The sequence below is a fragment of the Rana temporaria genome, chromosome 6 (genome assembly GCF_905171775.1).
Source record: "Rana temporaria chromosome 6, aRanTem1.1, whole genome shotgun sequence".
Classification (NCBI taxonomy): Eukaryota; Metazoa; Chordata; class Amphibia; order Anura; family Ranidae; genus Rana; species Rana temporaria.
The window spans coordinates 18,074,848-18,102,349 of NC_053494.1; the positions used below are offsets into that span (position 1 = coordinate 18,074,848).

Below are 27,502 nucleotides of genomic sequence, written 5' to 3' on the forward strand. Positions count from 1 at the left end.
GATTTAACTAGAGTAACAAATTGAAGCTATACAGCTAATAACAGCTACAGCAAACATTTTTTTTTACTTTTGGGGAAAAAAGTTTTACGCTGGGCCATACAAGGTCCCTTTCACACAGGTGGACCGAATGGGTGTGCCAGTCAGTTTTTTCAGGTGGACCCAATCGGACCATCTGTTGTCCTCTATGCTGGTGTGGTGGATGTGTTGAGTTTACACCTGCCAACATCCAGTTCGATCCTATCTGACATAAAACTGCCTACAGAGGAAAGCGAGTTGTGTCTGTGTCCGGTCTGCATAAGCGGAGTGGACACAGACCTGTCATCCGCCTACTCAGCGTGGATCAGTGGACAAATCCCCTACTGAGCAGGCGGGTCCGCTTGTGTGAAAGAGCCTTAAGAATTGGTAAGCTGCAATTATGATGTTTGCTTTTGGGTTTAATACCGTTTTCAAGAAAGTACAAATAGTTTATTCTCGAGGTGAGGATTCAGCAGGAAACAGACAGTATTAGACAAATTATCTGAGGAAGTACATCAGCAATGCAGTATTAGATGGAGCATCGACCAAATGTCAAATCGAAAAAGGGAAAACAAAAAGGTTCAGAAAAAATACAATTTGGGATAAACCAGTAAAATCGCGACCAGGTAAAACTTATGATGATTTACTGTGTGATTCCTGAATATCCTTGATTGCTGTTCAATAAAGGAAAATGAAAATGGTTGTAAAAGGTGGCAACAGTACCGCAGATTGATTTTGTTGCAGAAACTACTGCGCCAAATGTCATGCGCAAAAAATGCCTAGGCTTTTTGGTAGGTGATCTTTTCTGAAGGGCTGAATCAATCTAAACTCTGAATCAAAAACTGTATATTTGATTTTTACCTATTTAAGCCCCGTACACACGATCCGAAAACCGTACGAAAAATGCCGCTTTCGAAGCGATTGTACGATAATCTGATCGTTAGTACAGAGCTTTCGAGAGCCGATCAGTTCATCAGATTTTATTCTATTCGACGTGCACGGAATTTTTTTTTCGTACGATGCCTGATCGTTCGATTTTCGTATAATCAGTACAGCTGTCATTCGAAAATGCAATACAAATGCATTACAACTAGGGCTGTGCGTTAAACGCGATATTAACGGCGTTAACGCAAACCCATGTTAACGCCGTCAATATTTTTATCGCGCGATTAACGCAGGAGCCCTCGGGGTGGACATGCAAGAGTGTGCAGCGGCGCGGCGCGGCTTACCTTCTCGCTGGATTCACAGGCAAGTTACTCACCTTGTCTCTGGGTCCAGCGATGCCACCCCGCTGTGTGATCGAGGGGGTCCTCCTTGCTTGGCGGGTCCTCCTTGCTCGGCGGGTCCTCCTCGCTCGATTCACAGTGCCTGTGTGCCGCCGAGCTCCGTTCCCTGCGACGTTGCGACTCACGGGAGCGGAGAACGGCGCCAAATTTAAAAAAGTAAACACACACAATACACACAGTATACTGTAATCTTATAGATTACAGTACTGTATGTAAAAAATACACACCCCCCTTGTCCCTAGTGGTCTGCCCAGTGCCCTACATGTTCTTTTATAAAATAAAAACTATTCTTTCTGCCTGAAAAACTGTAGATTGTCCAAAAGTGTCCCTTTATGTCAAAAATGGTTTTAGATCAGCTAGAAAACAGCGATAATAAATTATAATCACTTGCAGAATTGTGCGGTATTTGTGGGGAAATTCGTCATAAATTAGATAGATTAATCGTGAGTTAACTATGACATTAATGCGATTAATCGCGATTAAAAATTTTAATCATTTGACAGCACTAATTACAACACATGACATCACTTCCGATTTTTTATTCTGCCGTTCGAGAATTTTCATGACTTTAGTAAACTCATCAGATTCGATGTGAGATTAGCATAAAAAAAAACAAAAAACGGACGATCATTCGTCCGATAATCAGATCGTGTGTACCGGGCATACGTTTGTTGCTAGCATAACAAAACTTACAGAATGACAGTACAGCACTTGTAGTATTATAAACAAAACATATCTGCATAAATAAAGTATTAAAAATAGTGTCACCCAAAGTAACTACCAATAATAAAAAATATTAAAATGATTACAGTTAATATGCTATGGGGGTTACCCCCAACAAAACAAAAATAGTCTTTAAAAAAAGTGCTTGTAGTACAAAGTCCCAAAATCAGGATATATATATAATAGGATTACCTTGAGTTTGATCTGTTTATGCAGTTTAAGTACAGTTCAAAATGCAGATAACTGTGCTGGGTGTGAAATGGCCTTTAATAAAACAAAAACTGCTGTAGTAATGCTTATGGCAGAAGGCACCATCATGTGTCATGTTAGTTTTTTTCTCAGTTTTACACATGGACCACAGAGGAAAAAAAAACTAGAAAAAGAAAAGTAATGCACCCACCACAATTAAGGATTGATGAGGTGAAATATATTACATTTTGGTTCTTGGGTGTAGATAAACTTTATTATGGTTTGGAGGGAGTTCCTGTAGCTTATTGAAGTCATGTGAGGACAGGAAAATTATCTCCACACCTGTCCCCCTTATGGAGATATCTGCCTGTCTATGACCAAGGCCTTGGAAAAGAACTGAAGTACATGCACTCTTGTTGGTGCTTGAGGAACAGAATTGAGCAACACTACTACATGCCAATCAATATCTTCCATGTATTGGCCATGTTTTGCAGAGATGCCAGAGATCCTATTACAGTTCCTCTCCCCTGCCCCATAGAGTGCTGTGATTATTAGCAGCTGCAGGTTGCAAACATTAATGCACAACTATTGCTGAGTAGTTTACTAATCAGTTTCTTAAAACAGAACTTCCCTCCACCACCACGAACAATAATGAAATATAGAAAAATGCAAGGATGTACTTACTGTAATATGCTGCCTCTTTTTTTTTTTTTTTTTAATATACATATTTCCATCCTATTGCTTGTGCTTCTGCATGTAAATCCATGCCTTTATTTAAAAAGTCTTGATTGGTGGCCCAAGATCTTGTAGACCTCATTTGTCAGGTATAAACGTACTTGTGCCCATTGTATAGGGACAATGTATGATCCTTACTGAATTTACATTGATAGTGCATTTAAGATATATTAGTTATTAATAATACACATAAAGAATGATAATAATGATGATAATAAGCATGATAATAATTAATATGTGGTTGCATGCTCTATTTCGTCTTGGCTTGGGCACTTTCCTGGACTGGACTGTCTGGTAATAGGGTCATATTTTAGGGGGTAAATTTCCACTGGTATGCCATGTGTGTGTCCTTGATATGAGATGTGCCATGTAGAGGCCGTTTTGGAGAAATCGGCATCGGACGATTTTTATCCAAATTAGGCCGATATTTGACATGGCCGCTAGTAAGGCCACGGCTCCGGAGCTAGGCCGAAGCTGTGGCCTTTCCGGATTGCCACCGCGGTCACAGCATCAGGAAAGACTGCGGCCTTGGCCTAGCTCCGGAGCCATCTTGGTACACCCAGCGCGGCGGCCTTCCTCTCTGTTAACGCCCACAGAGGAGGGGCCTGCGCTCGTGGGACACACACCGCTCTCTGGTGTCTGTAGCAGGGGGGTTGTCTATACTGGAGGAAGAGGGGGTCTGACTCTGTTTTGCACCAATGCCACCTGCCAGTGCCAATTAGTGCCACTTGCCATCTTCCAGTGGCAATACCAGTGCCACCATCCAGTGCCAATTAGTGCCATCTGCCAATGCCAATAAGTGCCTTCTGCTAGTGCCATCTTCCAGTGCCATCCAGTGCCACGAGCCAGTTCCACAAAAAAAAAAAAAACGGCCTAAAATATCGGCCGCAAAAATCGGCATCATATATCGGCCGCCCAGATTTCTAAATATCGGCATCGGCCAGAGAATAACCCATATCGGTCGACCCCTAGTGCCATGTCTACGAATGTTGCTTTTGATAACCCAAAGACATGCTGGTAGGTTAATCGGCTTCTGTTCTAAATTGGCCCTAGAATATGAATGAGTTAGGGATCTTGGATTGTAAGCTCCTTGAGGGTAGGGACTGATGTGAATGTACAATGTATATGTAAAGCGCAGCGTAAATCGACGGCGCTATATAAGTACTTAAAGCGGGGGTTCACCCTGTTAAAAAAAAAAAAAAAGTTTTTTTTTTATTAGACCATTACATTCGGCATCGTAGCGCGAGCTACGGTATGCCGGTCTTACATTTTTTATCCCCGTACTCACTGTGCTATCGATGATTGAAGAATCCGGGGAATGGGCGTTCCTATGGTGAGAGAAGGTGATTGACGGCCGGCCCTGGCACGTCACGCTTCTCCGGAAATAGCCAAAATAGGCTTGGCTATTCACGGCGCCTGCGCATAGCCTGTGCGCAGGCGCCGTGAATAGCCGAGACCTACTCCGGCTGTCTTCGGGGAGCGTGACGTGCCAGAGCCGGCCGTCAATCATCCTCCCTCTCCATAGGCACGCCCATTCCCCGCGGGAGTCGGATTCTTCAATCATCGATAGCACAGTGAGTACGGGGATTCAAAATTTAAGACCGGCATACCGTAGCTCGCGCTACGATGCCGAATGTAATGGTCTAATGATGGAAAGGAGGGTGAACTACCGCTTTAAATAATAATAACCCTATAAAAGGGGTGACCTGATATCTGTCACATCAGAGGATACTCTGACGGCCTTCAAAGGGATGTTTTCCATGGTAATGAATAAATATTATGGAACTCATCTGGTCTGAAGGTTGATTTTCGCAGGTTTCTTACAGAATAAGGAACTTGAGATAAGGATCTCTATTTACCATTCACACCCACCTAAATCCAATCAGATCCAGTCCGCAAAAAACAAAACAGTTTCCCTCTGTCTAGGCAGATCGGATCAGAGGGCAATTGGTTGTAAATGGACAGCCGGTCCTTTTTACACCCTGACTGCCCATAGAGAAGAGTGTCTGTGTCCGTTCTGCATAAATTAAGCAGACATGGACCTGCAATCTGCCCGCTCTGTTCAGTGGGAGATCTGCGGAAAGATCACCTACTGAGCAAAGTGGATTCCCCAATGTAAAAGGAGCCTTGCATTTCCCGGCATTCCTGAAATACTAGTATGTTCTCTCAACCAAACTGTCAAACCATTAAATGGCCGGTGTCATAACTGATCACATGTGCAGATCAAACAGAAGCCAAGATAGTCAATTCCTTAGCTGAGGAGGATAGGAGGGTTCAGTTTCCCTTTAAAATGTGTGCATAAAACCTTCCTTTCCAAATGTAACCACTTCAGGGTAAAGGCTTTTTCAACATGTTCTGTTTTGCAAACTTTTAATCGGCAGTTTTATCTCAAAAGTTTGCTTATTTATAATTTCAATTGTGTGTTGGATTATTGTAATTTAATCCAAGCGCAGTGAAAGTATTTCAAGTTTTTATAAAGTCAAAAACTTCACCCCCCCCAAGTATTGGATATAGTGAAGGATTAGAACCCCTGTTGTTTTAGTACTATCTAGCGGTCCCTTAACCACTTAAGGACCGCCTCCTGCACATATACGTCGGCAGAATGGCACGGCTGGGCACAAGCACGTACCTGTACGTCCTCTTTAAGTGCCCAGCCGTGGGGCGCGCGCCCGCGTCCCAAAGCTCGGTGGCCGTGGGACCCGATCACCGCTGGAGTCCCGCGATCGGTCCCCGGAGCTGAAGAACAACACAGCTTCCCCGTTCTTCACAGTGGCACTGTCATCGATCGTGTGTTCCCTGATATAGGGAAGCACGATCAATGACGTCACAAGTCCAGCCCTGCCCCCCTACAGTTAGAAACACATATAAGGTCACACTTAACCCCTTCAGCGCCCCCTAGTGGTTAACTCCCAAACTGCAATTGTCATTTTTCACAGTAAACAATGCATTTTTATAGCATTTTTTTACTGTGAAAATGACAATTGTCCCAAAAATGTGTCAAAATTGTCCGATGTGTCCGCCATAATGTCGCAGTCACGAAAAAAATCGCTGATCACCGCCATTAGTAGCAAAAAAAATATATATTAATAAAAATGCAATAAAACTATCCCCTATTTTGAAAACGCTATAAATTCTGCGCAAACCAATCGATAAACACTTATTGCTATTTTTTTTAAAAAATAGGTAGAAGAATACGTATCAGCCTAAACTGAGGAATTTTTTTTTCTTTTATATATTTTTGGGGGATATTTATTATAGCAAAAAGTAAAAAATATTGCATTTTTTTTCTAAATTTTTGTTTATAGCGCAAAAAATAAAAACGGCAGAGGTGATGAAATACCACCAAAAGAGATCTCTATTTGTGGGAAAAAAAGGACGCCAATTTTGTTTGGGAGCCACGTCGCACGACCACGCAATTGTCAGTTAAAGCGACGCAGTGCCAAATCGCAAAAACTGGCGGGTCCTTTTACCTGCATTTTGGTCTGGGTCTTAAGTGGTTAAAGCAGGGCTCGACAAATCCCGGTCGCCATGGCGACTAGAAATAGCGTCCTGGCGACTTGGCTTTTTGTGAAGTCCCCAGCTCTTCCTTGTGTGAGCTGGTGCCATCTGGTGGTGGCCCTTGGTATTACAAGTTAAGCATTACAAGTTAAACAGCAATTCTAATGTAATTTTTCATAATTTTCACTGCCATCTTCTTCCCTCTAATTAGAACCCCCAAACATTATATATATTTTTTATCCTAACACCCTAGAGAATAAAATGGCGATCGTTGCAATACTTTCTGTCACGTAGTATTTGTGCAGCGGTCTTACAATCGCACTTTTTTGGAAAAAAATACACTTTTTTTAATAAAATAAGACAACAGTAAAGTTATCCCCATTTTTTTTTAATATTATGAAAGATAATGTTACGCCGAGTAAATTCATACCCAACATGTCACGCTTCAAAATTGCGTCCACTCGCAAAACACTCCAAACTTTTTACCCTTTAAAATCTTCATAGGCGACGTTTAAAAAAATCTACAGGTTGCATGTTTTGAGTTAGAGGAGGTCTAGGGCTAGAATTATTGCTCTCGCTCTAACAATCGCGGCGATACCTCACGTGTGGTTTGAACACCGTTTACGTATGTGTTCGCTTCTGCGTGCAAGCTCATCGGGACAGGGTGCGTTTTCTGGCTCCTAACTTTTTTAGCTGGCTCCTAGATTCCAAGCAAATTTGTCAAACCCTGGGTTAAAGAGATTTTCTATTACTGTCTCGATGACGATGGTTTCACCACACAGGAAATGCAGTAAAATCTCCCAACATGGAGACACACACACTGTGTGGCTGTTACCAGTTTTCTGTCACTACCTGTCCGGTGAACACATTGTCACCAGGAACGTGATGAAAAAATCTCTCAAGCAGAGCCCTGGCCAGCACTAAAAATCCTTCCCTGCGCCGTCCAAAAACATTGTTCATGAGGGATTTTAATGACGTTTCTCATTAAAAAGTACATAACTGTACCAAATCGATACATTCTTCTGGCATGTTTAAGTAGGATAAGAGCACCCTAATAACAGTGCAGTATATCATCAGGATACATAAATTCATGTCCGTTTCTAGAATTCCCCTCTTGTTTGGTCGATAACGCACAAGAGTAGATCAGCCATGAGTAGTTTGATATTCTCCTGGGGGGTTCTACAGATAATTTTTCAAGGTGACCATCCTGCAAGATGTCAAGTAAAGCAGTTGCTCCCTCTTTGACTTGTCAGTCTATTCTCCATCTGAGAAAATGTTATGCTCCCTTGTGGAATGAGAATGCTTAATAGGATTATCGGCCAATATAAATTTGACTTTTTTTTTTTTTTTTTGGGGTCAGTATGTTTAGGTAGGATACAAAAAAAGCTAAATTCATACTATTGCTTCTTGGCCCTACTTCAGGTACAAACAACAAATAATGTACGCATATATGGTTTAGTTGTGAAAGAGAGGGGAAGGAGAGTTTGTTTTGGTAGTGGGTCATGGTATGGCACTAAAAATATATAGCTGCATTTTAAAAAGATGATGGTTTATTATGTTGGCCCAGTTTTCCTTTGATTTAAAAAAAAAAAAAATCACGAGATTTGTTACCATTTATGTGTCGGTTCCATTGTACAGAACAGAGTGCGACTTGTCAGGCGGCTAAGTCGCCTGATGAGTGGCGCCTGTGTGAACCGGCTCTAACTCATGCCAAAGTTGCAAAATTTTAGGCGTTTGGATGTGACACTTTTCATCATGAAGGGATTACTTTTTAGGCCTACAACAATTTTAGCTTCATATGGAACTATAAACACTGTGGCCCAGATTCACGTAGGAGATACGACGGCGTATCTTCAGATACGCCATCGTATCTCTGAGGCGTTGTATCTTGGCGCCTGATTCAAAGAATCAGATACGCCAGAATTTTTCTAAGATACGACCAGCGTACGTCGCCTACGCTGTCGTATCTTAACTGCATATTTACGCTGGCCGCTAGGGCCGTGTACACTGATTTACGCCTAGAAATATGTAAATCGGCTAGATACGTCAATTCACGAACGTACGCCCGGCCATCGCAGTACAGATACGCCATTTACGTTAGGCTTTTACCGGCGTAAAGTTACCCCTGCTATATGAGGTGCAGCCAATGTTAAGTATGGACGTCGGGCCAGCGTCGATTTTTCCGTCGATTACGTCGTTTGCGTAAGTCGTTTGCGAATAGGGCTGTGCGTCATTTACGTTCACGTCGAAAGCATTGTCTTTTTACGGGTTAATTTGGAGCATGCGCACTGGGATACTTTCACGGACGGCGCATGCGCCGTTCGTAAAAAGCGTTATTTACGTGGGGTCACACTAAATTGACATAAAACACGCCCACATGTTCCACATTTGAATTAGGCGGGCTTACGCCGGCCTATTTATGCTACGCCGCCGCAACTTTGCTTTGTAAATACTGCACTTGCCTGTCAAAGTTGCGGAGGCGTAGCGTAAATAAGATACGTTGCGCCCGCTCATAAATACGCGCTCCCTACGTGAATCTGGGCCCTATTATATAATTGTATATGTGGTTTCATACTGAGGTTAAAAAAAGACACTAAAAGAATAAATACGTTTTAATAAGAAAATAAGTAAAAGGGGGGGGGGGGGGCATCCACAGTTGTACCAGAGGTGGACAAATAACCTCTTATATAGCATAGTCAGATTTTCCATAACAGTAGAGCTGCACAATTAACCACTTAAGACCCGGACCAATATGCAGGTAAAGGACCAGGCCCCTTTTGCGATTCGGCACTGCGTCAATTTAAATTGCGCGGTCGTGCGACGTGGCTCCCAAACAAAATTGGCGTCTTTTTCCCCCCCAAATAGAGCTTTCTTTTGGTGGTATTTGATCACCTCTGCGTTTTTTATTTTTTGCGCTATAAACAAAAATAGAGCGACATTTAAAAAAAAAAATGCATGTACAGGTACGTGATTGTGCCCAGCCGTGCCATTCTGCCGACGTATATCGGCGTTAGGCGGTCCTTAAGTGGTTAATCGTTAAAAAATCGTGATCTCGATTCAACCCCCCTGACGATCTGCAATGCAGAGTTTGCGGATTCTTTTATATGGAGAGAAGACGTATCAGCTGTCAAAGGAAAATATCCGTGCAGTCTACCAAGTTTTTAACAGGAAACATTGTAATTAAGGCTTCCTTCTTGTATCAAAGGCATAAATTCTGTGTGTAAATGCAGAAAGTTTAACCACTTAAAGTCCAATTCTTTTTCTGACACTTGTTTCCTAAAGTAGAGTTTCCATCCCAAATTTTTTTTTCATTATTGTGCTCATTAGACCTAAAAAAGTAAAAAAAACATTTTTTTTTTACTCCTCTGGAAATGCCTGTTGCTATGCGGTTCCACGAAATCTGCCTTTGAAACCACCTAGGATTCTGACGTCATCTCCCTCTAATGCTCCTGGGAAATGTGTGTCATCATTTCCCAGGAAGCAGTGCGCTGTCCAATTATCACTCCCCATCCAAGACTTCCAGGAAGTAAGTGCTTGTGGGCTTCACAATGCCCACAAGCAAAATGGCAACGGTGTGGACATAGTTTTATAAACTATCTTTTTTGAATATCTATGCGGATCGGCGGCGGATTGTAAAATAGTAATTGACCGGATTTATATTATAAAAACGCAGGATGAAAGGACATACATTTAAAAAATGCTAACTCCGCTTTAAGTTAAAATCAATATTTTTGGCTAGAATATTACTTGGAACCCCCAAACCTTATATTTTAGCAGAGACCCTAGGGAATAAAATGTCAATTGCTGCAATATTTTATGTCGCACTGTATTTGCCCAGCAGTCTTTCAAATACATTTTGAATAAAATTCAATGAATAAAAAAACGAAACGGTAAAGTTAGCCCAAGTTTTTTTTTTGTTTTAATGTGAAAGATGATGTTGCGCCACGAGAATCGTGATCTATCTTCTAAGCAAAAAAATTGTGATTCTCGTTTTAGCCAGAATTGTGCAGCTCTACATAACAGGAAGAAGAATTCCTTACTTATCTTTTAGGGAAATCAGATATTTCCTGGATCAACAGTATGCGATGCTTTTACTTATAAACATTAACATCCAGTTATACACATCCGTCTTTTTTGTGGCTAGAGCCTGCTCCAGTGGAAACCTTTTCCACATTTTCACAGCTCTTATTGTAAAGAAGCCTTTCTGCTTGCTGAGGTTACTGCCTGCCCTCCAGGCCATGAGTGCACCTTTGTCATTTGCAATCACCCTTAAGGCCTGGTTCACACCTATGCAGGTTGCAGTTGATGCATATTTCAGGTGTATTTTTGCTTTTTTCAATAAACATTTTTTAAGTGAAGTTTATGGAACCAAAAACACAACCTGTTGGTCCCTGGCCCCTGTTAAAGGCTAACTCCACTTTTGTGGGGCAAAAAAATAGCAAACAAAGAAATAATATAGCGTATACAATTGTGACACAAGTCATATTGTTAAAAATTATCTTTCCTTTTTTAATCTGCAGCTCTGTAATTTTCTGAAAATTAAATATGGCTACCTGGAGGTGTTCTGTATAACATAATTTCCAAAAACATAATTTCCTGCTTGTGTGATTGGCTCACGGATCTCCCCAGAACTCTGCACTAAGATACAAGTCAGATTTCAGGCATCCCCTGCAACAAAAAATTCATTTTTGGTGAGATACTTCCAATAGGAAATCACGACTAAAGGATTGCAGGCTCAGCAGATTACCTCCTTAGAGCCCTGCAGGTGCACTTCTGATTAATAATTATGATACCACTTCCATTAGACTCACTTTTCCACATGGATACAGACAAACACACAGGGATTTTTTTCAGAATAACAGGGTAGGAATCTGCAACAAAGTTTGTTAAAATCCCTGTAAAATACAGAGATCACCCATAGGTAGAGCTGCATTCAGCGTTTAAAAAAATTACAATCTCGATTCAACTCCCCTCACGATCTTAATCCAGCATTTACACGATTCATTCATGTAACAAGTGCAGAGCCGTTCTCTGCTCACTCACAGCTGTCAAAAAAAATTAAATAACCTAGCAAATTCTTATCAACTTTGTTAGCGCTGGGAGATAACTTTAAACAAATTATCATTTGTTCTTTTAGATCAAATGAATGAACTTTGGTCTGTAAACTAGGTCAATTTAACCACTTGTTTACTAGTTTTTTTTTTGCTGGAAAATTTCTTAGAACCCCCAAACATTATATACATTTTTCAGACACCGTACCGAATAAAATGGCGGCCGTTGCAATACTTTGTCACAATGTATTTGCACAGCGGTCTTTGAATTAATAAGAAAACAGTAAAGTTAGTCCAATTTATTTATTTTTTATTGCGAAAGAGAAGGTTACGCAGAGTAAATTGATACCCAACATGTCACGCTTCAAAATTGCACCCGCTCATGGAATGGTGACAAACTTTGACACCTAAAAATCTCCAAAGCGAATGTTTAAAAATTTCTACAGATTACCAGGTTTTGAGTTGCAGAGGGAGGCCTTTTGCTAGAAATTTTTGCTCTCACTCTAACAATCGCGGCGATACCTCGCATGTGTGGTTTTAACACAGTTTACATATGCCTTGCGTATGCATTTACTTCTGCGCGCAAGCAATTTTTAAAATGTTTACGCTGTACCTTTTTAAAAAAAAAAGAAAAAGAAACTTTTGGATCACTTTTATTCCTATTTCTTGCCAATAAAAACAAATTTCCCTTTTTAAGGCCGTTGGGCGGAAGTGACGTTTGATACTTATTGCTTACAAGATAAAATCTGCATTTTTTTGCTAGAAAATTACCTCCAAGCATTATATATATATATATATATATATATTTTTTTTTTCTTAAATAGCCTTTAGTATCACTTTAAAGAGGTGGTTCACCCTAAAAAAAACTGTTTCTACCATGAAATCCAGCATACTAGCGTGAGCTACAGTATGCCTTTATTTTTTTGCGCCGTACTCACAGTTTAATCCCGTAGTTAAGTTCCAGACTCCCCGAGGGGAATGGGCGTTCCTATGCAGAGGGGAACATGATTGACGGCCGGCTATGGCGCTTCACGAAAATAGCCGGAGTAGGACTCTGCTCTTCACGGCGCTATACGGCGCCTGCGCACAGACTAGGAGCTGACTGCGCAGGCGCCGTGAAGAGCCAAGTCCTATTTCGGCTATTTTCGGGAAGCGTGACGCGCCATAGCCGGCCGTCAATCATGTTCCCCTCTGCATAGGAACGCCTACTCCTCGCGGGGAGTCTGAAACCTAACTACGGGATTAAACTGTGAGTACGGCGCAAAAAAAATAAAATAAAGGCATACTGTAGCTCGCGCTAGTATGCTGGATGGCATGGTAGAATTTTTTTTTTTTTTTTTTTTAGGGTGAACCCCCGCTTTAACATGGCACCTCTGTTTTCAGCCATTGTGGTGGTTAAATCATGTGAAGCAAAGAAGTGGGAAAGCTGATTTGTAGTTTAGGTTGGAGGGATAAGTCAATTATTAGACTGATATGAGAGTGACTTCTAACATGACATCATAGGGCTATTTGTTCCTGGAAAAGAAAATCCCTACTATTGTCTACTATATCTGAAATTTCAAAGCGTGTATCAGATTGCTGAACAAAGATGATTGTGTAAAGTCACAGATCCCCTTAAAGGGCTTTGCCAGGATTTGTATATGCCTTCTTTATGCCACCCATCGCCCTTACCCTTCATTGGCCTGTGTTTAATGTTCTGTATCGTTTTAAAGATGGTATTTGCCAAACCAGCGTATAATGTACAGCTTCTGGGAGCCGTACAGCCACATTGCGTAAGTGCAGCTGAAACCAAAGCTCACTATTCACTGATGTTTACTTTTGAAAAAGCCACTGACCGCAGCAGTTATGTTACTGCGTGACCTCATCACACATCAAAGAGTCAGAACACATATATATGTATGTATATACGCCGGCTTTATGCGCGTGAAGATTGATTTGAAAATGTATGCATTGATTGCCATGGCAATGCTGTTTCGCTGATGTCGTCTGCAGTTGAGTTTTCCAACTCGCTTACAGACAGAACTTCAAAGTGTTCCCGAGCATGATTCAAACTTTCCAACTTCTTCTTTTTTTTTTTTTTTGGCGAGGAAAACTTTTGATGCTGTTGATACTTTGGAAACACTGCACTAGTTTAAACAAATACTGGTAATCAGCTGACCTTTTAATTTTGGTGGAAAAAAAATATTCCAGAAATGACAGCTTTCTCATTTTTCCATCTGACATGAAGTAAGGCAGTGCGGTTTCGCTGTTTACTATATTTATACTTATGCATTAGCGATCTATTTGCTGTGGCTGCTGGATCAGTAGGCTTTGATATTTTTTTTTTTCTCTCCTTCACAGGCCATCCATTCATTCGTCTTGCATGTTTCCAAGCTGATGGTCTGTTTACACTGAGCTTTATATATGCTAATATGGCAGCATATTCTCATTAGAACCTGACGGTTAAAGGGATAAGAGACTTTTCTTTGATTGTGCTTCCTTTTTAGCCTTGTTATTTTATAGGTGTTTCTACGAAAATATATAATTTAAGTGCTAAGGGCCGGTTCACACTGCTGCGATGCGGGAACACTGCGAATCCACTGCGGGTTCCCACAACGCATGTTTCCCGGCGACAGTACACATTGCCCTCTGCGAACTGCTGGAAGTGTCAGTTAGAAGTTAATGAGACCCCCAAATTAGTTAGCATATTGCAGTGCGATCTGCAAACTTGGATAGGAATCCAATCGCATGGGTGTGAACACCCATGCGATCCGACTGCGGACAAAAAAAAGGGTCCTGTGCGAGTTTGATGTGAATTCAGCCATACGATCTTTATTTTCTGTAATGCAGTCCTATGGGATAAAATACACTGCACTTGTGGCATGTTAAAGCCGAGTTCCACCCATTTAAAAGTCAGCAGCTACAAAAAGTGTAGCTGCTGACTTTTATTAATTGGACACTCACCTGTCCTACGGCCCAACGATGCAGGTTAACAAACCCCTCTCTGCGGCGCCAGTGTTCTGCCGAGCTGGTTTCTCCTATCGAGATGGTTCCCTCCGGAGTGCGCAGACGCAATCCGAGGCAACGAAAATCTCCGAGCGGGAACAGCTGTAGACGCTCTGGCTCCCGATGCCTGATTATAGTCGCCGCCGATGCCTGATTATAGTCGCCGCCGATGCTTGGTAATACACGGCGCTCTATACAGCAAGGGGCGGATGTGATATTGACCAGTGCTTTTTTGATTGGTTATCCACGCCGCTCTTTACAGCAAGGGGCGGATGTGATACTGAGCAGTCCTTTTTTGGGGGGATGGTTTTCTCAATAAAATAGACGTCTTACATCCGCCCCTTGCTGTATAGAGCGGCGTGTATAACCAATCAAAAAATCACTGCTCAATATCACATCTGCCCCTTGCTGTGTAGAGCGGCGTGTACTATAGAACGCAGTGTAAAATCGGGCACCGGGAGCAAGCTCGTCTAAGCTGACAATCAGCTGTTGAGGCTCTGAGATTTCCGTGGCCGCCTCCTGCGCAGTCTAGGCAGGAACCTATCCTATGGAGAAACCAGCTTGACAAGACACCGGCATTGTAATTGGGGGTGCCCAGCTGTGGCTTCACAGCCGGGCGTGCACTGTGCATGCACTAGCCGCGCTGTGAATGGCCGGAGCAATGTTCTGGGACCTGTGGCGTGTCCCAGAAGATTGCAGGGAGGGAGGGGGAGAGGTGAACTTTCTCCTGGCGCCACGAAGCCCCAGGAGGAAGTGGGAGCTGGGTGCCTCTAAAAAGAGGGTATCCGCTCCACCCACCCCAAAAAAGGACATGCCAAATGTGGCTTGGCTGGGGGTCATCTGCACTTAAAGCGGAAGTTCTATTTTTGGGTGGAACTCCGCTTTTAAGGTGTTTCCAAAGTCATATATATTTTTTTTTAAATGAACATGTTATACTCACCCACTCTGTACATTGGTATTGCACAGAGCGGCCCTGATCCTCCACTTCTCGGGTCCCTGGTCGTGATCTTGGCTGCTGCTCCTCATTTTGTTTGTGTGTGTCCCCCACATAGCAAGCCGTTTGCTATGGGGACAAAAGATGCATGCTCGCTCCCAACCTGATGGAGCGCTCCATAGACTTACACAGTGGGGCTCAGGTCCGCCACCCACTTCCTCTTCACTGCATTTGATTGACAGCAGTAAGAGCCAATGGCTCCTGCTGCTGCTTGAATGCTGTGTGAAGAGGAAGAGAAGGGAGAATAGATGCAGCCGTACACAGTGCTCATCTCTTCTTCATACAGGGGAAGGGGGGCACAGCGCTGATTTTTTTCTTCTTTTTTTTTTTTACCTTTAGTGCAAGCAAGCATTAGCTGTCATTGTTTTCGATTTGAGACTAATATGCAAACAAAACAAAAATAAATAAAAATCATTCGTCTGATATACTCATCATGTGTACGAGGCTCAAGGCCTACCAGATGGATAGATAAAGATATAAATAAATGTACTGTTAAGGCCTTCAAATTATACTGGTTTTCTAGAACTGAAAGATTGTACAGTCCGCTTATACAATGTATGCACTAATTTACTAGTATTTCCTGTAGGCTTTCTGATCTGACGTCTTCCTTGATTATTTACTTACCATAACTTGTTTACACTGCGTCCCTTTGTGGAGTTGGCCATCTTGGTAGAGGTGAGCTTTGCTTCCAGAGCTGCCTTTCTGATGACTTGTGTTCTCATGATCAATGGGGAGAGGTGGGGAATGCAGAGATCCACAGAATGGATTAGGGATCGACCGATATCGTTTTTTCGGGGCCGATGCAATACCGATATTTCGGTTACCTCTCCTGCTTAAAGCCGATATTTTTTTGGCGATATTTCATACATTTAAAAAAAAAATATTTACACTGTCATTTTACATTTGTCTTGTTTTTTTTTAGCACTTTTATTGCTGTCACAAGGAATGTTAACAAGCCTTGTGACAGTAGGTATGTGACAGGTACTTTTTATGGAGAGATCGGGGGTCTATAAGACCCCAAACCCCTCCATTGCACTTCAACGTATTCAAAATTTCAAGATTGGCATTTTTAAATACTTTATTTTTTAAATCTGGCACCTTTAAGATGCCAGTAATGCGGGAAGTGATGTCATGACAGATTACTAGATTTGAGACCTGAACGAAGCATCGGCTTTGTTCGGGTCTTCGGCCTTCCGGCAGACATGCCGGCTGGTTGCTCGGGGCCTCCCAGTGAGACGGAAAGCCCGGGCGAGCGGTGGAAGGCTGTGGGAGGGGAATGTCCCTTCCCACTACTTGTAATAATAGCCAAGCGGCTGCTGAGCCACATCGGTTATTACAATAAAGCCGACCGTCTGCTCTAATGAATGGTACCTGGGGGATACATGCAGCTGCATGCATCACCCCAGTTAAACCCCTTGAAGCAATATTGGTCAGTTTTTTTTTTTACTGATACTTCTACAAAGTGAATATCGGCCGCTCTGATAATTGCTGGATCCCTAAAATGGATTCAACAGAAGCCGGGAGATCGTCTGTACTGGAGATTCTTGGGTACAATTTCCTCCCCTTCAAACAGAACAGTGTGCAGCACATTTGTAAATGACGGCACCAAGTCTCCCGAATCTAGCAGTCAGAGGCAGCAGTGCCTGAGATCTCACGCTGCGGATATTTACATTAAGCTGATTACTATTACACATAAATCTGAAAGAAAAAGGCAATCGGTTCTGTTCAGTGCAGAGCAACTGCTTTTCATTAACGCAAAAGAATGAGCTGCAAAAACAAAAGGGGGGAGTCTGCCTCCTCCAATGGTCCTGTCTGCCTCCTCCAATGGTCCTGTGACTCTTGTTCCTCCCACTAGACTGTACTGTGATTTCATTACAAGCAGTGAGGCACAAAGTATGTGTGTGTGTTTTTACTTTCTTGCCTACTTTGTGAAAAAGTATCTGCTGAGTGGGCTGCACGTCAGTGAAATTGGATGAGATTGTGGGGGGGAGTTTGAAGAACAGCTTGTATAAACCATTTACAGTCATACTGGATCCATTTGTAAATTCTTCCCCTCCAGCTGAGCAGACAGGAAAGAGAAGCATGGCCAAAAAAAGGCCTTTCCCATCATCTTGTTACACAAAGCATAAGAGTACAACACAGTCAATAGCAGCTCAGTTGAAGAAAGGGAATTGTCATTAACATAATTATCCTGGTACCAGACTGCTGTATGACGGCCCCGAGCAAAATGACAAGGCAGGGAAGTTATTGAGCTTTATTTACTCAAAGGCCAGCTTCGTTTCCCAATCTTGTGTTCATTTCCATCCCTCTCTGTGCATTGACTGGAGAGTCATCAGGAAGAGCACATTAGATCAGGTTACTGCACAGCCCATATGAAACACATTTACTCAAAGGCTTTATTTTTGTAGCTTATACTTCGTTGAGCACTGTTTTTATTCCTTACTTAGTGGGTGTCTGTATGTTTCTGTATGATGTACACAGTGCCGAGACTGTCTTGTCAGTATGGACAATCTAGAAAATGTTGTTGCTATAAGGAAGATTAAAGGGACTTACTGTTTTGTGCTCTTGTCCTTTTTGTTTAGGGCTAAACATGTACAATTTTTTATTTATTTTTTTAAATGATATCCCGTTTACATCGCCAGCCAACTGATGGAATTCTGATTTGCTTATTTTTTATTACATTTTTTTTTATACAGAGCTAAATACCTCTTGCTTAGTACACACCACTACATTACATCAGCTCCCCAACCCACTTCTTCATACAATTAAAAATAGAGATTCTGTGAGATAATCCAAAAGCAAACAGTATCTGCTCTGATGTCTTTTTATATCTTCAGGGCCAGTTCACACCACATGCAGTCCAGTGCATTTCTTTTCTGCATCAAAAATGCATGGAAAGAAGGTTAACCGAATATACTCGAGTATAAGCTGACCCGAATATAAGCAGAGGCACCAAATTTTACCACAAAAAAATGGGAAAACTTATTGATTCGAGTATAAGCCTAGAGTGGCAAATGCAGCAGCTACTGTAAATGGAAAAGAGGGTCAACAATGCCCATCTGCACGCCCCACTGTGCCCCTCTGCACGCCCCACTGCACGCCCCACTGCACGCCCCACTGCACGCCCCACTGCACGCCCCACTGCACGCCCCTCTGCACGCCCCTCTGCACGCCCCTCTGCACGCCCCACTGCACGCCCCTCTGCATGCCCCACTGCACGCCCCTCTGCATGCCCCACTGCACGCCCCTCTGCATGCCCCACTGCACGCCCCTCTGCATGCCCCACTGCACGCCCCACTGCACGCCCCTCTGCACGCCCCACTGTGCCCCTCTGCATGCCCCACTGTGCCCCTCTGCATGCCCCACTGTGCCCCTCTGCATTCCCCACTGTGCCCCTCTGCATGCCCCACTGTGCCCCTCTGCATGCCCCACTGTGCCCCTCTGCATGCCCCCCTGTGCCCCTCTGCATGCCCCACTGTGCCCCTCTGCATGCCCCACTGTGCCCCTCTGCATGCCCCACTGTGCCCCTCTGCATGCCCCACTGTGCCCCTCTGCATGCCCCACTGTGCCCCTCTGCATGCCCCACTGTGCCCCTCTGCATGCCCCACTGTGCCCCTCTGCATGCCCCACTGTGCCCCTCTGCATGCCCCACTGTGCCCCTCTGCATGCCCCACTGTGCCCCTCTGCATGCCCCACCGTGCCTCATGTACATACCTGATCTCCCGATGTGTCGTGCACTCTTAACTGCAGTCGGCGGCTGTCCAGTGAAACAAAGCCCCTCCTCGTCCGTGGTAGATGGAACACTGATTCAGTTTCTCAGCAGCGAGTCAGTGTGCCTCCTATCACGGACTAGGAGGAAGCAGGGTTTTGTTGCACTGGAAGGCCGCCAACTGACTGTCAACAGCGGGAGACTCGAGTATAAGCCGAGGGCGGCTTTTTCAGCACAACAAAAATGTGCTGAAAAACTTGGCTTACACTCGAGTATATACGGTATGTGGTTTAGAATGGCATAGTTCACACCAGTGCTTGCAGTTCCAGAAAAAAAGGTAGAACTTGCATTCTTCCTGTACGGGACTGTACTGGAACACATCAAAATCACACTGGAACACATGTCCTTATTTGAGGTTAAGAAAAGAGGGAGAAAAAGGCACTGGACTGCATCAAAAACGCACTGAAACGCATTAAATATGCACCATAACATGCATGCAAAAAAGCGCCTGGAACACATCCGGACTGCGTTTTTATGGTGTGAACTGGCTCTCGGCCTCAAGCCTGGTACAGATTGGCCAAATATCAGCCAGTTCAACAGAAACTAGCCAATGTTCGGCCAGTGTGTACAGCAGCCTGTCTGGCTTCTGTTTAATGGGCATGCTGGAAAACGAGCATGGGGGGGGGGAACCCCACCTGTGTAAGAGGGGTGGGTGGTGCTGATGTTGGTGGAAGGCCAGAAGTACTATTCAGGGAACTGAATGGGATAAAAAAAATGCAAGCCTAAAATGACTACAAGGATGGAGTGACTAACTACCAAACACTTAAAGTCCAAGTTAACCTTTTGTTAAAATAAATAATACCGTAAATGCACATGATTTTGCATGTAAAAAATTTGCTATTTTTTTATTTATTTTTTACAATGGAGCCTGCAAAACTTTTCACCTGCAATCAATAGACCACGGGTGCAATGTCTGGCTTCTGCAGACACACTTGACGCCTGTCTGCCCCTACCACCATATGGGCAGACCTTGCACTCAGCGGCAGGAAGTGTCAGTGGACTACGAGAGCGTTGATGAGCGCCCTAGAAGTTCATTGAAAACTGCAAGCCATCTGCTGCAGTGTCAGATGGGACTTGTAGTTCATTCATCCACAGATCGCTGTGTATGAATGACACAACTGTGTGGGTGGAGCTGCTGTCAATACGCGGATGGGCACGGATAGGCGGCGCGGATGGGCACGGATAGGCGGCGCGGATGGGCACGGATAGGCGGCGCGGATAGGCAAAGATGGGCACTGATAGGTGGCACTAACGTATGTGTTGTACTAATGGATGCCAATCAGTGCCAAACAATGCCTGCCAATCAGTGATGCCCATTGTGGGCACTGATTGGCATCCAGTGTGGGCATCCTCGGGGGGGCTGTGCTGATCGATCAGCACAAACCCCCCCCCTGTCAGAGGAGCAGCCGATCGGCTCTCCGATTACCAGCTTTTCCTGGTTACATCGTGATCAGCCGTGATTGGACACGGCTGATCACGTGGTAAAGAGTCTCCGTCAGAGAATCTCTACCTAGATCGGTGTTGCGGGGTGTCAGACTGACACCCTGCAACAACGATCGCCGCGATGCGCCCCCCGGGGGGCGCACAGCGGCTCAATATCCTGAGGACGTCATATGACGTCCACTCAGGATATTGAAACCACTTTGTCGATGTCTTTTTGCATAAGGCGGGCGGCAAGTGGTTAACTTGTAAACACTAAATCTCATAAAGATCCTCGGTCCTTAAGTGGTTAAACATGTAATGTCCTTGTGTACATCTGCAAATTCTGGCTTATTCACGGTATTTTTGATTTCTCGTTTTTTCTTCTTCTTTTTTTTTGTTTTGTTTTTTCACTCCTGCATCTGCACTGTTTCTTTCATATCCAGCCCAGTGAGAAGAGTGGTGTTTTGTTACAGATGTTCCTCTTTACACAGAAGTGACCACTAGAGGTTGTGGGGTCGTTTCATGCAGTGCTGTTTACAAAGCAGAGAACACACCACTAGATGGGTCGCTCTCTGCGCCTGAAAACAGATCTTTGTTTTACTTTCAGTGGTTTCCACTAGCTGGAAACGTCTGCCTTCATCAATGACATCCAAAATATTTGTGTTGCTGTATGATCAAAGACCTCATTGTTATGGGGAGCTTGTTAATGGCGATGTATAAGGGATGGAAATTTCCACAGGGGTGGAACAAACAGAAAAATTGAAATACAATGCAGATTAAAAGCCTGCTTCATATTGTTTTACATGGAAACTACTAAACTATCTGACAGTTGCCGGTTAACTATTAAGAGCTAGGAATTTTTAAAGTGCAAATCCAGTCAGCCAGTAAAAACTGATATCCATTAAACAAAGTGGATCTAAACATAAAAGGTGAAGATTTATGTCATTAAAACAGAACTTTACCCAAAAGAACTTGATAAAATATAATGTTCTTTAGCAAGGAACATCCATTCCAAAATTGTGTGTGCTGTAAATTTCCTCCAGCTCTTCTCCTGTTTCTTCTTGCCATAGGCCGCCATTTTGCTGAAGCTCAGCAGAACTAAACCCATCGATTTAACAGTTTCAAAAAGTTACATTCTGGAATGCTTGAAATGCTAACTGTCAAATTTGCTTGTGTCCTTTACCAAACTGTCAAACCATCAATCGTCTGATGTCATATCTGATCACATGGCAGTTGCAGATCAAACAGAAGCAGCTGCTATAAAGCAGTGGTCTCCAAATGGCGACCCGGGGGACAGATGTGGCCCTTTGCTTCCTTTTAGCTGGACCTTCGGAGCACTATTTTATTCAGACACCAATGAATGGCACAATTCCTGCCAATAATACTTCTTATGATGGTGCACAATTTCTACCAATGACATTACCAATGGGACACAGTTTCTCCCAATGACACCAATGATGGGGTATTGTTTACTCCCACTCTGTGCAAAACTTTACAATCACTTTAAGGTTTGGAGACTGGCTAGGCCACTCCAGGACCTTAATGTGCTGCTTCTTGAGCCACTCCTTTGTTGCCTTGCCCTTGTATTTTGGGTCATTGTCATGCTGGAATACACATCCACGAACATTTGGATTAGGTTCTCGGCCAAGATTTGACGATACATGGCCCCTTCCATCGTCCCTTTGATGCAGTGAAGTTGATCTGTCCCCTCAGCAGAACACTCCCCAAAGCATAATGTTTCCACCTACATGTTTGCCAGCTAACTTGAGATCATTGACAAGATGCTCCCGTGTAGTTCTGGGCTGATTCCTCAACGTTCTCATGATCATTAAAACTCCATGAGGTGAGATCTTTCATGGAGCCCCAGACAGAAGGGAGTATGACAGTTATTTTGTGTTTCTTCCATTTGTGAATAATCGTTCCAACTGTTGTCACCCTCTCACCAGGCTGCTTGGCAATGGTCTTGTAGCTCATTTCAGCCTTGCGTAGGTCTACAATGTTGTCCCTGACATCCTTGGACAGCTCTTTGGTCTTGGCCATTGTGGAGAGATTGGCTTCTCTGCCTTTTGGCTAAGATCAAGTGTAGTATCTGTTCTTATCAGTTGCCAGTGGTGCTATGCTGACCGTCCCTAGTACCCGGCGAGGGCGAAAGGCATGGCGGTCGGCAGACGCTAAGCCTGCTGGCGTGGAGGTGGAAGCCTTCTGGTTTGGACGGAGAGGCATGAGGTCGAAGCTGGAGGGCTGGCCTCTGGCCTGGATTTGGTGGTGCCTGCCCCAGTCAGTTCGGGAGAGAACCCTTGCTCCTCTTTTCGCCGGGAGGAGCGGTTAGTATCTCCTGAATGTGATTAGGTGGGAGGGATTAGCTGAGATTAGGAGCACTCCCTTTAAGAGTGATCCTAATCTCAGCTTGTGACCTGTATAAAAGACACCTGGGATCACAGAAGCGTCCTGATTTCATAATTGATGCCATCAACATAAGCCCAAAGCGCATTAATAATAGACATTTCTCACCTGAGCAAGTGTCCCCATTGGGAAGATTCCCCCTTACTTCCTGTTTCATTGGTAAATGAGGTGAATCTCCCCTATAAAGAATAATTAAAAGGTGCCAGACTTTGGGCTTTATCAGCCACTTCGGTGTAAAGATTGAAAACCCTTTCAATTAATAAGCTTTTTTATTTTATCTGGATATTTGTTAATCATTAAATGATGTGCAATTAGCAACAAAATAGCTTCTTACATTTTCTACACTGGCCATGCATATACAGAACTCCTATTGTATAATTTTTCCTCTATAAATTTAATATATGTGTTGTTTTTTTTTTCTCTCTAATAGGCCGGGAACATGGAGAGAACCAGTTAACCCTTACTATGTCAACTCCGGGTATGCGGTGGCACCAGCCACTAGCGCTAATGACAGCGAGCAACAGAGTATGTCGAGTGACGCAGATACCATGTCCCTAACGGACAGCAGTGTGTAAGTGTCTTCTTTTTCATTTTCCAGTCTATTGTTATTTACACTTACTCTGTTAGTATTTTGGCCATTCAGGGGGATCCCCAATCATAATGTTGACTAACGTACATATCCATTTTTTAAATGCTGTTACATTTTATTAAACTGGACCACAAATGCATAATTTCTGCAGTGACTAGGATTTATGGCATGCTTAGAGACCCTGTCATTGCCATCAACATAAAAAATTGCAGGTAAAAGTACAGAGAAATTACTGTATATACTCGAGTATAAGCCGTCCCGAATATAAGCCAAGGCACCTAATTTTACCACAAAAAAATGGGAAAACTTATTAACTAGTTTTAGATTATAAGCCTAGGGTGGGAAATGCAGCTACTGTAAGTGGAAAAGAGTCAACAGTGCCCATCTGCAGCCTCACTGTGCCCATCTGCAGCCTCCTATACCTTTGATCTCCCACTGTATCATGCAACTGCAGTCGGGGGCCATGCACTGTAACAAAGCCCTGTCTCCTCAACCATGATCATCAGTGCCCTGATTACAATTAGGGAGGTTGTGTCACCAATTCGTTATAAGGCAGTGGGTGAGCAGTGTCACATTGAAGTGCCAGGGGTGAAACTTTTAGTGGGGCAATTTTTATCATAAACATTAGCATTACAGCATGGATGTGCATAGATAGCTGCAGTTTTTGCTTACATTTTAAAAGCAAGCATCTGACAAATATTTTCTCTTAGTCATAGTAATTCACAGTTAACCATCTCTGAATCAGCTGTTTTTTCCCCCCTGGATTTAATATATATACGTGTATGACCTAGTATCACTTTCTTACCCTTTTTGCTTTTGTCTCCTCTAGAGATGGAGTTCCACCATATAGATCACGAAAGCACCATCGCAGGGAAATGCAAGAAAGTGCCAAAGCAAACGGACGTGTGCCACTACCTCACATTCCAGTAAGTATCAACATTCCCTTAAGCAGGGGTGGACAGACTTGTGTTGAAATCAGGAGCCAGTCAGTCCAGTGTAGGAGCCAACAGGAACTCTCTAGGTGACAGGGAGCACATTTCTCCATTAACAGTAGGCAGGGTTAAAAAAAAAAAAACAATGCTGGCGACCGGCTGTAATCATTTAGGTACATTGGTTACCTGACTCTTGAAATTTGGAAGTCTATAGAACTCTTTTACCTCCATCTCCTGGCCATCGATGGGCAAATGCAGCGTGCTGTTGACATCAGTCAGCAACATTTCTGAGATCATTCAGAATTCTCAACTTTTTTAAACCTAATGATAAAAAGAACCTATAATAAATATTTCCTTGTTTGAAGCCACAAGAAAGAGGACCTGTTTATAGTACTATCATTACAAATCAAAAACAGCAGACTATGCTGTATATCATGATTTGTATCCAACATATAAAAACAGCAGATTATGCTGCATGCAATGGTTTTCATTTAATGTTTTTCTTGGAACATTCTTCACCTTTTCAAGGATCCAAATGCAGTTCAGGTCACAAAAGATAATCTCTTAAAATGTAACTATACTTTTGTTGAGGAAAATATATTCCCCTCTGGGTGATCTATATACATTGCAGGGATTTTAACAACCTTTATTGCAGATTCCTACCATTGGTTATGCTGGAAAAAATCCCTATTTGTTCCTCTGTGCTGACCGAGTCTAATGGCAGTGGTTTCATAATTATCAATCAGCTGTTGCAGAATCATGGCTCTAATGTGGAAAGTGGCAGGGTCTGCATCCCTTTAGACATTATTTCCTATTGGGAGTATCTTGGCAAAAATTAAATTTTTGTTGCCGGAGATGCCAAAAATCTGACTTGTATGTTAGTGTAGACTTCTGGGAAAATCAGTGAGCCGATCACGCCAGCAGGAAATTATATTTGTGGGGGGCGTTCTGTAGACATTCTGTCTACAGAACACCTCCAGGTAGCAATATTGCATTGCTTTACAGAAAATTACAGCAGTTGCAGATTGAAATGAAAGGTAATTAAAAAAAAAAAAAAAATAGCAGCTACACATACTGCAGCTGCTGGCTTTTAATAATCGGACACTTACCTGTCCTGAAGTTCAGTATTGTCGGCACCCGCAGCTGATGTTTCCATCAGCTGTCGGGTGCTGCCGCCGCCATTGCGGGTGAGGGTACCCGGCAGTGTAGCCTTTCGGCTTCATGCCGGGAATCCTACTGCGCATGCGCAAGGCCCGCTCCTCTCTCCTACTGCCCACCCAACCCCCCTCCCACCGGAAAGGTGCCAATTGTGGCACCGGAAGGGGGGGGGGGGGTCTGATGAATGCAAATTCCACTTTTGGGTGGAACTCCGCTTTAATAACATTCAATTGCAATATGACTTGTGTCATACGATATATATATATATATATATATATATATATATATATATATATATATATATATATATATATATATATATATATATATATAATTTTCCAATGAAAGTGGGGTTACCCTTTAATATATGTTGGCTGAAGATCGCCATATGCGGAGTTATCTGCTGTTTTTGATATGTAACTTTGTTTAAACAAGTCTTCTTTATTTCTTCTAGTTTAAACAGGAAATTGTTTTATATGATGTAGTGGTTCACCGAAATTAAAATTTTGGTGCTGAAAGTGAAAATTCAGAATTGACTTGGCCGAACCCAAAATTACGTTTCTAAAATATATTTTTATAAATAATTGTATTCGACTTTTTTGTTTCATGATTTTAAATGATTATACATTTATTGTCAGCCATTATCTGAAGTGATGTTAAAAATCCTGCTTGCTGCATTTTTTGTGCATATTTGGTCAGTTAAAAGGAAAAAAAAAACGCACTTCCCCGTTTTAAAGGCATTGAAAACGCAGCAAGAATGCATCAAAAACCCACCCACGTTGCATTTTTGGTGCATTTGAGTCACATGACTAAAGAAAAACACACCATAAGTAAGGTAAAATCGCAGGCATTTTCAGCAGCCGTTAAAGGCACTTTTTTTTTCTCTTTACGGCACACTACTAAAAACCTTATTTTTGGCCGATAGATTTCAGCAGCCAACATTTGGTGCATCACTAATATGATGTCTTTATGTATAAATAAAAATGGTAACATTTTCCTATTTCTGTATCATTGACTAGTTCCTCCATATCATAATTCAGATATATATATATATACATTACACACACACACACACACACACACACACACATCAGTGATCATTTTAAGACCACTGGTAGGTTAAGTGCATAACATTAATTACCTTGTTACAATGGCATCTGAAAGTCTGTGGAATATATTGGGCAGCAAGTAAGCATGTTGCCCGTGAAGTTGATGTGTTTGAGGCAGAAAAAAAAATAGGCATTGCAGTTTGTGTATGGGGCTGAGTAGCTACAGACCAGACAGGATCCCCCATGCTGACCCGTGTCCACCGCCAAAAGGGCCTGCAGTGAGCATCAGAACTGGAGCATGGAGCAATGGAAGGAGGAGGTCTGGTCTGAAGAATCACACTTTCTTTTACATCATGTGGATGGCCGAGTGCATGCGCGTCGCTTACCTACAGACGAGATGGAGACAAGATTGAAATATGGGAAGAAGGCAAGCCGGCGGAAGCAAGGTAATGCTTTGGGCAATGTTCTGCTGGGAAACCTTGGGTCCTGCCATTCATGTGGCTGTTACTTTGACACATACCCCCTATCTAAATATTGTTGCTGACCAAGTACACCCCTTCATGGGAATGGTATTCCTAGATGACAGTGGTCTACAAAAATGGTTCAAGAGTGGTTTGAGGCACACAACAAGTTTTAGGTGTTGACTTTACCTCCAAACTCTCCAGATCTCAAGCTATCGAGTATCCGTGGGATGTGCTGGTACA

General features: G+C 43.0%; 1 protein-coding gene and 1 pseudogene across 4 annotated transcripts in view; both read left to right on the forward strand.

The window, feature by feature from the left end:
* The window catches only part of AXIN1 (axin 1), a 133,784-nt gene that overhangs the window by 75,500 nt on the left and 30,782 nt on the right, over positions 1 to 27,502 (forward strand). For all 4 annotated transcript variants that reach the window (XM_040356364.1, XM_040356362.1, XM_040356365.1 and 1 more), the window contains exons 3-4: positions 23,501 to 23,641; positions 24,489 to 24,585. In XM_040356364.1, coding sequence (XP_040212298.1) covers positions 23,501 to 23,641; positions 24,489 to 24,585 — 238 coding nt within the window. The remainder of the gene's footprint in view (positions 1 to 23,500; positions 23,642 to 24,488; positions 24,586 to 27,502) is intronic.
* LOC120944525 lies at positions 22,718 to 22,842 on the forward strand (annotated as a pseudogene).